This window comes from Hipposideros armiger, unplaced genomic scaffold, assembly GCF_001890085.2.
Source record: "Hipposideros armiger isolate ML-2016 unplaced genomic scaffold, ASM189008v1 scaffold_96, whole genome shotgun sequence".
In the NCBI taxonomy this organism is placed as follows: Eukaryota; Metazoa; Chordata; class Mammalia; order Chiroptera; family Hipposideridae; genus Hipposideros; species Hipposideros armiger.
In genome coordinates, this window is record NW_017731446.1 from 725,751 (window position 1) to 739,638 (window position 13,888).

Genomic DNA, 13,888 nt, shown 5'->3' on the forward strand with positions numbered 1-13,888 from the left:
CATTTGGATTTTATTGTCTTCCTTCAAAGAGCATTAAAGTGTGTTTTTGCTGACAGTAAGTTATTTCCTTATTTCCTATCAAAATTTCAGTTTGATCCTTTTCTTGTTTTTAAGCTTTATTAGGATACATCTAAAATACTTGTTACTTTAGGACTTGTTTACCCTTAATACCCAGGCATGCCCCTCTGTGGTCTCTTTACTGTTTGCTTTGAGTATTCAACCAGGCCTTTCTACTCGAGCTGGACAGAATAAGAATGCCTCCAAGTTATTTCTCAGGGCCAGAATTGGACATCTCAGTGGAACATTATTATATATATCTTTTGGTGCTACACACTCATATTTGATCCTCACCACAACCCAGGAAAGTATGTAGTATAATTTTCATTCTATAGATAAAGGTAGCGGGGTCCAGGGAAGTTGGTTTTGACTTGCTCATACATGACAGGGCTGGATCCTGGGCTCAGGTCTTTGCAACTCCATTACAGCCATACCCTGTAAGCTCCATGAGAGAGCAGTTTTTCAGAGAATATATTCTTTTTTTTTTTAAAGATTTTATTGGGAAATTGGGGGAGGGGAACAGCGTTGGGGAATCGGGGAAGAGAAACAGACAAGTTGCTGTCCTTTTGTTCTTCAGTCTAGTTGCAGAGGTCATTGCTTCACTGACCCATGTTGGTATTATCATTGTGCTCTTCCCCAGTGAGGCAGATCGGTTGCCTGCTATTGGACGGCGGCTTACAGCAGCTCACGCCGGCTGTCGGCCGCTCACGCCAGCTGCTGGCCACTCATGGTAGCTTACGGCAGCCCACTGCAGCCTATGCCATCGCCTCATGGCAGCCCAGCTTCAAGTTGAGCTGTTGTTCACCATCTTAGCTGTAGAGGGTGCAGCGTCACTGGCCCTCATGTGGGATCCGAACCGGGGCCCTGCTGCTCAGAGCCAGTGTCCCAAGCCAACTCTTTTTTTTTTTTTAAGATTTTTATTGGGGAATTGGGGGATGGGAACAGCTAGGGAATTGGGAGAAGGGAAACAGACAAATTGCTGTCCTTTTGTTCTTCAGTCTAGTTGTAGAGGGCGTTGCTTCACTGGCCCAAGTTGGCACCATCATTGCACTCTTCCCGGGTGAGACAAATCAGTCGCCGGCTTTTGGACGGCCGCTCACTGCGGCTGCTGGCCGCTCACGCTGGCTTCTGGCTACACATGGTAACCCATAGCAACCCACTGCCACAGGGGCTGCAGCCTACGCCGGCGGCGACTCACGGCAGCCCAGCTCCAGGTTGAACTGTTGTTCAGCATCTTAGCTGTAGAGGGCAGTGTCACTGGCCCTCATATGTAGAATCCGAACCGGGGCCCTCTGGTGTCCCAAGCCAGCTCTTAACCACCGTGCCACTCGGCCGGCCCCAGAGAATATATTCTTAATTATGAGACTCACATTTTACACATGTAACATATCTCAAATCAAGAGGATATATCTTAAAATAGAAATTTATGGGACCATTTTTCTTCCAGCAAATCTCATTGAATTAGTTGTGGTGCACCTAAAATCACTGCCTTGGAATCAAGTAAATATGTAAATCCCCAGTGCCTAATAGAGCCTTGATACGTAATATATGCATAATAGATATTTGTATGCTAGGTTCAAAAATATGGTGATTTTATTAAGCAAAGTGTGATTCTAAAAGTTTTATACCTCTGCTTGTCTCTTCAGATATTTTATGCATGGTGTGTGTCGGGAAGGAAACCAGTGCCTCTTCTCACATGACTTGGCAAACAGCAAGCCATCCACCATCTGCAAATACTATCAGAAGGGCTATTGCGCCTATGGAACTCGCTGCAGGCAAGAACCCCACACCTGCCCCCACTGTTAACTGAGTTGCATACTATTGGGGATTCAGATCCTTCATTTGGAGCATGGGTCTTGATGAGGGAAAATTTAAATTTAAAAGTAATATGATAACATTACAAAAAGTATGGCAAATAATTTTGAAACCTCAATTTCATTACCCTAAAAATTTAATTTTTCAAAATCACTTTTCAGGCCTTATTCTTGAGTCTCTAGTTATAAAATTGCACTTATATATAAGATTATTGTATTTCGCTTTTTCCCCCACTTAACATGTTGTAAGCTTTTTCCTATGCTGCTACTTTATCTCCTAGCTGTAATTTTATAACGTTTTATGATGTTAACAAACCATCATTTTATTAAGTATTCCTATATTAGATATTTAAGTGGTTTCCAATTTTTTGCTGTGAGTATCCCTGCAGTAAACATTTATGTGCATAGAGAGTCTTTCTTTTTTCCATTCACATCTGTAGGCAACTTTGGTAACTTCTAAAAATATTCCAGAAACCTGTTCCTGTCTTTTTGTAGTGGAGAGCTGCTCTGTTCCTTCCTGGGCTGCAAAGTTCCCTCCAGTTCCCTCCTTTGGCCAGCTGGGGATGATGGAAGTTGGCCACCTTGACCTCCCCCAGCCAGTGGATGCCCAGAGAGACAGCCCAGGAAAGGCTGGTCTCCAGCTGTTACATTGTCCATCATGAACATTGTGGGGACTCCTGCCCAAAAAGAGCACTGGATTGAGTGTCAGGAGATTTCAGTTCAACATCTGTCTAGAATTTTCAGGGTCTCTGTGTGGTCTGGGGCAGTGTGTCTGTCCCACTCGAGTTCTACAAGGACAATTAGGTATAGGTGATAGACAGCAAGGTACCACTCATCCTGAATTGCCAGACAGTTCTTACTAATTGATAAGTCTTTAATCAATTAATAGATAGGAAAAGATTGTTTCATTCTCCACCTCCACAAATGGAGCAGAAGGAAGGACGTTCACTCTGGACAGGGTGGGAGACGTGTGACCATATGTGTCCATAATGCATCTGCTGTGTGTTTTGTTTAGATACGACCACACAAGGCCCTCTGCTGCAGCTGGTGGTGCTGTGGGCACCGTGCCCCACGGGGTGCCCTCCCCAAGTTTCCACAGCCCTCAGCCGCCTTCCGACCTCACTGTATCTATTGTGAAAACTAACTTACATGAGCCTGGGAAACGTGAAAAGAGAACATTGGTACTTAGAGACCGAAGTGAGTAAGCAGAATCCTTTTGTTGCCTCTTTTTGAGAAGCAGTCTTGCTTGTTCTTGATGTTTCTTTCTGGTCTTCTCTTGTCAAGAGTACTGCTAACCTAATACCCCTCCAAGGTGTTTGAATGTAGAGACACCAGATCTGTCCTGAGAATGGGCTTCATTTGGCTAGTGTTCGGATGATGCATCCAGCGTTGTGCCCAAGGCTGGGCTGAGCCCCAAGTTTGGCCTGGCAAAATATAAAGTGACCTTTTTGTCAGCACGTAACTGCCATCTGCACAGGGTAGTTGCCCAGTTCTGAGAAGCACCAAGCTGTTCATTACAAGGGTACATATTTTTGGATAAAGAGCATGTATCACTGTTTGACTTCTAGGTCAGTTCATAGTCTTAGTTCTCCTGCTGAGCATTTTAGGTTGCATCTTTGTAACAATACTATGTTGGGGTTTGAGGAGTGGTCTGTACCCTGGAAAAGGGTTTGGGGAGGAAGAAGGCTACAAATCATAAACGTTTTTATTGGCTGGTCCTCAGCACGTGGAGGAATTTCTAGTTCCCGGAATTATGTGGCATAAGATAGGCAAATTCCATCCTAAGCAAACAAGTAATCAATCCAGTCAAACCTGTCCCCTCTAAAAAAGCCAGAAGTGTGTGTGATGGGAAGGGGAACGCTCCAGGTGTGAGAAGGGGGCCCATCAGGCAATTTAACATTGACCTCAGGACCCAAAGACGTGCTCCAGATTTTCATTCTAGTTCACTTTAAAATGATAGGTAACTTTACTCATATAAAATTAACCACTATATTCTATTGACCTCATTCTAAATTCCTTTTGACTTTTATATATCTATACATATGTCTACGTGTGTGTGTGTATGTGTCTGTGTGTGTGTGTATGTATTAGTATTAACTGGTCCAGATGTTGACATTGCCATATTTGCCATTTTTAAATAGCAACTTTAAAGTTCTTTTGTGTAAATATAGTATGTTTTGCTATTTCCCTACGTTCCCAATTATGTTTTTTGTTTTTTAATTATTATAAGTAATTTCACTATGAACATTTTATACTATCCCTTTTATTTTTCCTTCTTGGCCTGTTTTTTCCTATGTGTTCCCAAGAGTGGAATTCCCAAGGTCAGAGTTGCTTAATTTGTTAGGTTTTGACTAACTGCTTACCAGGATGGTTGGGCCAGTTTTTATTTGTGTGTGTGTTATGTGTTTTGTATTAAGATCTCTCTGGCATGGCTGAAGAAAAGGCTTACCCAAGTGTGGTAAGTAATCCAGGAGGTGGCAGTGACCCCCAGAGCAACCCGGAGATGAAGCCTCATTCCTACCTAGATGCAATCAGGAGTGGCCTTGATGACTTAGAAGCCGGTAGCTCCTACAACAGCGAGGAGCAGCTATGCCCCTATGCAGCCGCTGGGGAGTGCCGATTTGGGGACAGTTGTATATACCTGCATGGGCAAGTGTGTGAAATCTGTCGGTTACGAGTCCTGCACCCTTTCGACCCAGAGCAAAGGAAAGCTCATGAGAAGGTAAAGTTGCAAGCCTTTGTATGAACTCGCTTTAAGAAATTTGAAATGCACTAAGTGACAAGATTGTTGGTATTTCTGCAAGCATCTTACTGCCAATAATACATGCATTATGTACCTGGCATATTTATAACCGTATTTTCAAGTTTTTTTCCTGTTGTCATTTTGCCAATTCTTGATTATTTAGAATAAATAAAAAAAGAACAGGTATTAGAAACAAAACTATGCAAAGTTCAGAGAATAAGTCTACCTCAGGAGGATTGTGTGTATGTGCGTGTGTGTTGTATGTGAGAGAGAGAGAGATACATACATACACACACACACACACATACACCCTCCCTACCCTCCCTCTCTAGGTTTACATATCACTGTGGCTGTGATCCAGCCAGGCTGAGTTCTGGAGAATTTGAGGACCCCAAATCATAGAATCTGAGGAGCCAAGTGTTGGAAGGGACCTTCCAGGTCATTAGGTCCCAGTGTTTAGGAAGCGCTGCCTCACACCGGGCTCTGTGCTTGTACTGGGCTCTGAAGGTGGGTAAAAGAGAAGGGGAGGAGCCCACAGCTGCAGTGTTAGAGCCCCTGAGGAGGAGGCGGCCTGGTTTAAAGGGGGTGGAGTCTGCGTTGTCTTCCCCGGGGAGTGCTGAGGTGAGCACAGAATTAGAGCTTTCCTCTCTACCTGGGTGTGTGGAGGTCATTGTGCTGCGCATGTTGGCTTATCTCCTGTCCTCCATGAGCTCCCTAGGTCTTTGTACTGTTTTCATTGACTCCAGTGACTGATACACAGTACCATACATGGATAGTATGCAGCACCTACTTACTGAATAAATGAATTCATTAAGCAGTTTGTTCTCTTGAGAAGTGATGCTGCTTACCTTTGACTCTGGACTACCAGCCTGGCATTTCAAGTTGAGGATCATTTGGCATTTCTGTTATCAGTGCGGTTCAGAGTAAGGAAAGCTGGTGCCCAGAGGAACCGGGAGACCAGGGTCCCAGCCAGTCCTTGGAAACTCTGTGATCCCACAGCAGTACTCTAACCTTCTGGGACCTCTGTGGTCTCAGCTCTAAATTGGAGGTGACCATATCATGCTTAGAAAGCAAGGGCCTGGGCCAGTGATGCTTTGAAGTCCTGTTTGTGGTCTGAGAGAGCTTTGTGTCCGGACTCCAGGGATTGCTGGGCCTCGCCTAAAGCAGCCCTGGTCCGTGTTCCTTCCTGCTCTTGGCTGTGCAGTGTGGCTGGCAGCTGCTCCCGGGCTCTTGCCGCTCCCCAGCAGCCCAGAGCCTAAGAAGGTTTCCCTCCTCTCTGTACTTCAGATCTGCATGTCGACATTCGAACACGAGATGGAAAAGGCCTTTGCCTTCCAGGCAAGTCAGGACAAAGTGTGCAGTATCTGCATGGAAGTGATCCTCGAGAAGGCGTCTGCTTCTGAGAGGAGATTTGGGATTCTCTCCAATTGCAATCACACATACTGCTTGTCCTGCATCCGGCAGTGGAGGTGTGCCAAGCAGTTTGAGAACCCAATCATTAAGTAAGTACAGCATGGGTCTTAGTTGTGGAAGCAGGGGGGAACGTTTGATCTGGGACCTTCTTCCATCCACTTTTGTTTTGTTTTGTTTTTTTAAGTTTCAGGTGTACAAAACAATGTAATAGATATACTTTTTACCCCTCACAAAGTGATAACCCCCTCCCCCAATCTATTGCCCCTCTGACATTGTACATATGTATTACAATTGCATTGACTCAATTCCCTATACTATACTCCATAGCCCATGACCATAGATAGATAGATAGATAGATAGATAGATAGATATAGATACATATATATATTATATATATATATATATATATATATATATATATATATATATATATATAAAATTATAGTTGACATACAATATTATTCAGCTTCAGGTATACAGTGCAGTGGTCAAACATCTACACCATCTACACCATCCATGAAGTGGTCTCCCTAACAAGACATGCCCATCTGACATCTTACAAAATATTTACAACATTGTTGATTATATTCCCCAAATTGTCTCATATCCCTGTGACGATATTGTAGTTACCTATTCATGCTGTCTTATCCCTTCCCCTTCTCCCTCATCCCCACCCTCTCCCATCTAGCAACCATTGGTTTTTCCTCTATATCTCTGAGACTATTTCTGTTTACTTTGCTCATTCATTCACTTCTTTAGATTCCACATATACGTGAGATCACATGATATTTGTCTTTCTCCGACTGACTTATTTCACTTAGCATAAATCTTCTAATTCCATCCATATCATTGCAAATGGTAAGATTTCCTTCTTCTGTATAGCTGAGTAATACTCCACTGTGTAAATGTACCACAGCTTCTTAATCCAGTCGTCTACCGATGGGCATTTCGGTTGTTTCCAAGTCTTGGCAATTGTAAATAGCGCTGCAATAAACATAGGGGTGCATATATTTTTTCAAATTAGCATCTTGGGTTTCTCTGGATACCTAAGAGTGGAATTACTGGGTCATAAAGTAGTTCCATTCCCAGTTTTTTGAGATATCTCCATACTGATTTCCATAGTGGCTACACCAATCTGCAGTCCCACCAACAGTGCACCAGGGTTCCCTTTTCTCCACAACCTCGCCAACATTTGTTGTTTGTTGATTTATTGATGAAAGCCATTCTGACCAGAGTGAGGTGGTATCTCATTCCATCCACTCTTAAGCCCTCCCTTGTCCTCCAGAGGTGCTTCTGTGCAGAGGATAACTGGTGCTTGGGCCCATCACCACCCTTCCTGAGCCCAAGTGCCTTTTCCTTTGAAGTGTGGGTAACAGTTCCTGCCAAGCTTTCAAGGTGTTGGGGGGACATTCACCAGGTATCATCTGTGTGACAAGGTGTTAATGGCACTGGCCTGTTTGACTCCAGCACTCTGCCCTTAGCCCAATTGCCTATTGACCTTTTTAAGCTTCTTTTTTTTTCCCCATCTGTAAAATAGAGTTACTTGAGGATTAAATGGAATAAAGCATATAAAACATTTCACATAATGTCTGATACATAGGGTCTGCTCTGTGGAGCCAACACAGGGTTCTTCTTTTTTTTTTTCCAGCTTTATTGAGATACAATTGACATATGTCAATTGTTCTTAAATTCTACAGTGGGACAGGGTTGTAGGAGAAAGAGCTAACTCATATTGAGAAGTTACTGCATGCTATGTACTGTCTTAGAAACTTCACACACATTAACTTATAATTCTCTCAGAGACCCTATGATCATCATCTTCATTTTACAGATGAGGAAACTGACGTATGGTGAACTCAAGTAACTTGCCTAAAGTCACACATTTGTGTGGTAAAATAACAGCTTTATTAAGATAGAAGTATACAGTTCAGTGGTTTTTAGTACATTCATAGAGTTGTTCAACCATTACCACACCCTAATTTTAGAACATTTTCATCATCTCAAAAAGAAACTTCTATTTGCAGTCACTGCCCGTTCCTCCCTCCTTCCAGCTCCTGACAATCCATTTCTGACTTATGGATTTGGCTATTCTCGACATTTCATATAAATATTTGGCCTTTTTGTATCTGGCTAACTCTTTAACTTAGCATGATGTTTTCGAAGTTCAACCATGTTGTAGCATATACCAGTGCTTTCTTTTTATGGCCATATAATATTGCATTGTATGGATGTCCACATTTTATCTGTTCATCATTTGACGGACATTTGGGTTTCCACCTTTTGGTTATTATGAATAATGCTGCTATGAATATGCATGTACAAGATTTTGTGTGGACATATGTTTGTTTTCATTTCTCTTGGATAAATAGCTAGGGGTGGAATATTGGGTCATATGGTAACTCTATGTTTAACATTTTCAGAAACTGCCAGACTGTTTTCCAGAGTGGCTGAACCATTTTACATCCCTACCAGCAATGTATGAGGATTCTAATTTCTCCACATCCTCGTCAACACTTGTTATTGTCTTTATTTTTGATTTTAGCCATTCTAGATGTGAAGTGGTGTTTTATTTGTCAAAATGCTTTGACTTGCATTTTCCTGATAACTAATGATATTGTGTAACTTTTTCTGTGCTTTTAGGCCATTTTGGAGAAAGGCCTACTCAAATCCTTTGCCCATTTTAAAACTGGGTGATCTTTTTATTGTTGAGAAAAACATGTTTTTAACAGTAAATAAGGTTTGGTTAGGAAACATCTGGAGTGGTCACGCATTTGAGCAAGAGGTTTAGTGGTGGAGGGCGCACAGGATTTGTAACTTGATCTCTCCTGTACTAACCTGATTCTTATTTCAGGTCTTGTCCAGAATGCCGTGTGATATCAGAGTTTGTAATTCCAAGTGTGTATTGGGTAGAAGATCAGAATAAAAAGAACGAGTTGATTGAAGCTTTCAAACAGGGAATGGGGTAAGTGCTTTGAGTCCAGGTGTGATCCTGGCGCCCTCCTTGGCTCATTTCTGTTTTTACCGTCACTGCAGAGCCTCCCCTTCCCTCCCAAGAATGTGGTCTTGGGGGCTTGAGCCACTCAGCGTCTCCTTCTCTCAGACATCACGCTGGGCTTTGGCGATGCAGAGATGAGCAAAGCCATGATGCAGTGGACTTAGTTTCTAAGCTAAGCAATTTCCCCTAGAAATCCTGTTTCTGGTGCTGAGTTTGACTTGTCATCTGTGCTCATTCATTCATTCAACAGATATCAATTGAAGATCTGTATGATTGGCCTTTTCTATTTGCTGGGGATACAGCACGAAAAAATCAGACAAAAATCCCAGTCCTCACACAGTCACATTCTAGTGAAGGAAAGAAAATAAGTAAGAATAATAAAAATGATAAATGAGGAAACTATACAGTAGATGGTGGTCAGAAGTAAGGAGTGAAATATACCCAGGAATGGGGACAGGAAGTGAGGGGATTGCAATTTTAGTGTGGGAGATCATAGAATGCCTCAGTGGGGTGACATCTGAGCAAAGACCTAGAGAAGGTGAGGCAGCAAGCCATGTTGATATGAGAAGAACACTAGATGGAGGGAACAGTCACTGCAAAAACCCTGAGTCTGAAGCATGTCTGCCTTGTTCAGAGAACAGCAAGAAGTGGCTGGATGAGAGAAGCAAATTGGGGGAGAGCACTGGAGACACAGCAGAGGGACTGGGGTAGGGCAGGGGCAAGTTGTAGGGCTTTGTAGGTCATGCATTTGTGCTTTATGCAGTTCCTCATTGTTAATGTATTGCGGTCATTGAAATTTGAACCATGAAATTTGAAGGACAAGTGTTATTTAAACCATAATGAATTAGTTTTCTAGGGCGGCTGTAACAAATTACCACAAACTGGGTGGCTTAAAACAATAGAAATTTACAAGTATTCTCTTAACAATTCTAGAAGCTGGAAGTCCAAAATAAAGGTCTGGGCAGGGTTGGTTCCTGCTGGAGGCCCTGAGGGAGAATTTATTCCATGCTTCTCTGCTAGCCTCTAGTGGCTGCTGGCAGTTCTTGGTGTTCCTTGGCAGATGACAGCATAACTCTAGTCTCTGCCTTTATTTTCTCCTCTGTGTTTCTTTCTCCCCCTTCTGTCTCTTGTAAGAACAAGTGTCATTAGTTTTAGGACCCTCTTAGTATTCTAGGATGATCTCATTTCCAGATCCTTAACCACATCTTCAAAGATCCTTTTTCAAGATCAGGTCACATTCACAGGTACCAGGGCTTAGGATTTGGACATGTCTTCTGGGGGCACTATTCAACTCACTGTACATGGTGTCTTAGTCCATTCTAGCTGCTATAACAAAACACCACAGACTGGGTGGCTTATAAACAACAGAAATTTATTTTTCATGCTTCTAGAGGCTAGGAAGCCCAAGATCAAGATGCCAACATGGTGGGGTTCTAGTGAGGACCCACTTTATAATGAGGACTTTAATGAGGACTGATTCATAGCTGGTGCCTTCTCACTGCGCCCCTATGTTGTGGGACTCTCTTGGGTCTCTTGTATAAGAACCTCCCATTCTTGAGGGCTCCACACTCTTGACTTAATCACTTTCTAAAGGCCCTACTTCCTAATCCTGTTGTGTCAGGCATTAAGATTTCAACATGAATTTTAGGGGCTATACACATTCAAACCATAACACATGGTAACTGAAATTATGCAGATCAGAACTGTGTAAAGCTGTGTGTTTACCATTTTGGATACCTGTGCTGTTTCCATCTGTTGGCTATTATAATATTTTTTAGAATTCCATTTTAACTTAGTTTTTTAGCTTACCTCTTTTTTTTAATGGTTTTTCTTGGAGCTACAATATGCTCTTAATATTTTCACAGGCAGAATTCATATTCCTACTGTCGATATAATATGCAATTACCTCATTACCACCTTTTAAACTACAGACATAATTCATATACATTATATATACATATATGCACAGGATAATTTTTTTTAAATTTCAGCTTTATTGAGATATAACTGACAAAATCGTAAGATACTTAAAGTGTACATCATGGTGATTGAATATATGTTGTGAAAGGATTCCTTTCATCTAGTTAATTAGCACAGCATCACCTCACATGTCTCTGTGTGTGTGTGTGTGTGTGTGTGTGTGTGTGTGTGTGTGTGTGTGAACATTTCAATTCTCTGATAGCAAATATCAATTATATAGTGTTATCAACTATAATCACCATGTTTTGTATTATATCCTCAGACCTTGTTCATCGCATAGTTAAAAGCTTCTTATCCCCTATGTTTTATGGTTTCAGGTCTCATGTTCAAGTCTTTAATCCATTTTGAGTTGATTTTTGTATATGGTGTAAGAAAGTGGTCCAGTTTCATTCTTTTGCATGTATCTGTCCAGGTTTCCCAACACCATTTATTGAAGAGACTGTTCTTTCCCCATTGTATATTCTTGGCTTTTTTGTCATAGATTTACCATATAGATGTGGGTGTATTTCTGAGCTCTTTATTCCATTGATCTGTGTGTCTATTTTTATGCCAGTACTGTACTGTTTTGATGAGCTTTGTAGTACAGCTTTGAAATCAGAAAGTGTGATGCCTCCAACTTTGTTCTTCTGTCTCAAGATTGCTTTAACTATTTGGGCTCTTTTGTGGTTCCACACAAATTTTAGGATTGTTTGTTCTATTTCTGTGAAAAGTGCCATTGGAATTTTGATAGGGATTGCACTGAATCTGTAGATTGCTTTGGGTAATATGGACATTTTAACAGTAGTCTTCTAATCCGTGAGCATATGGTATCTTTCCATTTAGTTGTGTCTTTGATTTTTTTCATCAGCATCTTATAGTTTTCCAAGTATAGGTCTTTTATTTTACTTCCTTGGCTAAATTGATTCCTAGGTATTTTATTTTTGACATAATTGTAAATGGAATTATTTTAATTTCTCTTTCTGATAGTTCGTTTTTAGTGTATAGAAAGGCAACTGGTATTTGTGTATTGATTTTATGCCCTGCAACTTTACTGTTATAATGTATGAATGTGATATTTTACGTACATTAGAACTGTGCAAGGTAATATGACTTTTTGCCTTTAAAAGCTTGTGTATTTTTTAAAGAGGAAAAAAAGTTGTTTACATTTACTTACATATTTACTAGTTCCAGTGCCCTTTCTTTGGTATATAATTCCTTCCAGATGGTGTAATTTCCCTTCAATCTGAAGAACTGCCTTTAACATTTTGTTGATCTGCTAGTGATTAATTCTTTTCTATATATCAGAGAAATAGCTTTTCTTTTCATTCTTAAAGGATATTGTCATTGAATATATTGATCTGATCAGTGCTATTCCATCTTTGCCTCCTTTTGCAATTTCTAATAGTTTAATAGTTTGTTTCTTTTAGCACTTTGCAAATGTTGTTCCACTATAATCAGGCCTTTTACCAACTGCTCCCTATTTCCCCCATGCCCCCAGCCTCTGGCATAGACTTTTCTATGTTCCTATGAGTTTGACCTTTTTTCAGATTCCACATATAAGTGACACGATACAGTATTTGTCTTTCTCTGTCTGGCTTATTCCACTTAGCATACTGCCCAAGCCAGACAGAGGAAGACAAATACTGTATGGTATCACAAAATGACAAGATTTCCTTCTTTCTCATGGCTGAATAACGTTGCATTGTATACATATATGCCACACCTTCTTTATCCATTTATCTGTTGACAGACACTTAGGTTATTTCCATACCTGGGCTATTATGAATAATGCTACAATGAACATGGGAGTGCTGATACCCCATCTAACAGGTGTGAGGTGGTATCTTGTGATTTTTTTTTTTAATTTTTATTGGGGAATTGGGGGGATGGGAACAGTGCTGGGGAATCGGGGGAAGGGGAACAGACAAGTTGCTGTCGTTTTTGTTCTTCAGTCTAGTTGTGGAGGACGTTGCTTCACTGGCCCAAGTTGGCACCATCATTGCGCTCTTCCCGGGCGAGGCAGATCAGTTGCCGGCTTCTGCAGATCAGTTGCCGGCTTCTGGACGGCTGCTCACAGCGGCTGCTGGTTACACACGGTAGCCCATGGCAACCCACCTGCTGTCGCCTGCAACTCACGGCAGCCCAGCTCCAGGTTGAGCTGTTGTTCAGCATCTTAGCTGTAGAGGGCAGTGTCACTGGCCCTCATATGTGGGATCCGAACTGGGGCCCTCTGGCGTCTCAAGCCAGCTAGCTCTTAACCATCGCGCCACTCGGCTGGCCCTCCTCTGCCCATTTTAAAATGGATTGTTATTGTTGCTATTGAGTTGTATGAGTTCTTCATATATTTTGGATATTAACCCCTTATCAGATAAATAGTTTGCAAATATTTTCTACTCAGTAGGTTGCCTTTTAGTTTTGTTAATGGGTTTCCTTTGCTGTACAGAAACTTTTAGTTTGAGATAATCCCACTTGTTTATTTTTGCTTTTGTTGCCTTTGCTTTTGGTGTTAAATCCAAAAAGATTATTGCCAAGACCAATGTCTAGGAGCTTATTAGCCCTCACCAGTTCTGATTAGAAGTCACAGGTAATTTAGATTGTAGTGTCATTTTTCTGGGGTGCTTTTAATATTTTCTTCTGGGTTTCAGCAGTTTGATATTTTGCCAAAGAGTACTTTTCTTCATATTGTACCGCTTGGTTTTCTCTGAATCTGAAAGTTTATGTCATTCACCAAATTTAGGGAACTTTTGGCCTACTTTATTTTTTCTACATTATTTTTTTTCTCCGGGGACTCTTAATTACATGTGATAGATTTTTGAATATTGTCCCACAGGTCTTGGATTCTGTTCATTTCTTTTCATTGTTTTTCCCTCTGTTCATCATCTTGAATACATTTATAGTAGCTGCTTT

The 13,888-nt window shown here is 41.3% G+C and overlaps 1 protein-coding gene across 1 annotated transcript in view; it reads left to right on the forward strand.

The window, feature by feature from the left end:
• MKRN2 (makorin ring finger protein 2) overlaps positions 1-13,888 on the forward strand; it is a 38,522-nt gene that overhangs the window by 20,257 nt on the left and 4,377 nt on the right. The window contains exons 2-6 of the mRNA XM_019645993.1: positions 1,704-1,832; positions 2,887-3,068; positions 4,289-4,593; positions 5,902-6,116; positions 8,879-8,989. Coding sequence (XP_019501538.1) covers positions 1,704-1,832; positions 2,887-3,068; positions 4,289-4,593; positions 5,902-6,116; positions 8,879-8,989 — 942 coding nt within the window. The remainder of the gene's footprint in view (positions 1-1,703; positions 1,833-2,886; positions 3,069-4,288; positions 4,594-5,901; positions 6,117-8,878; positions 8,990-13,888) is intronic.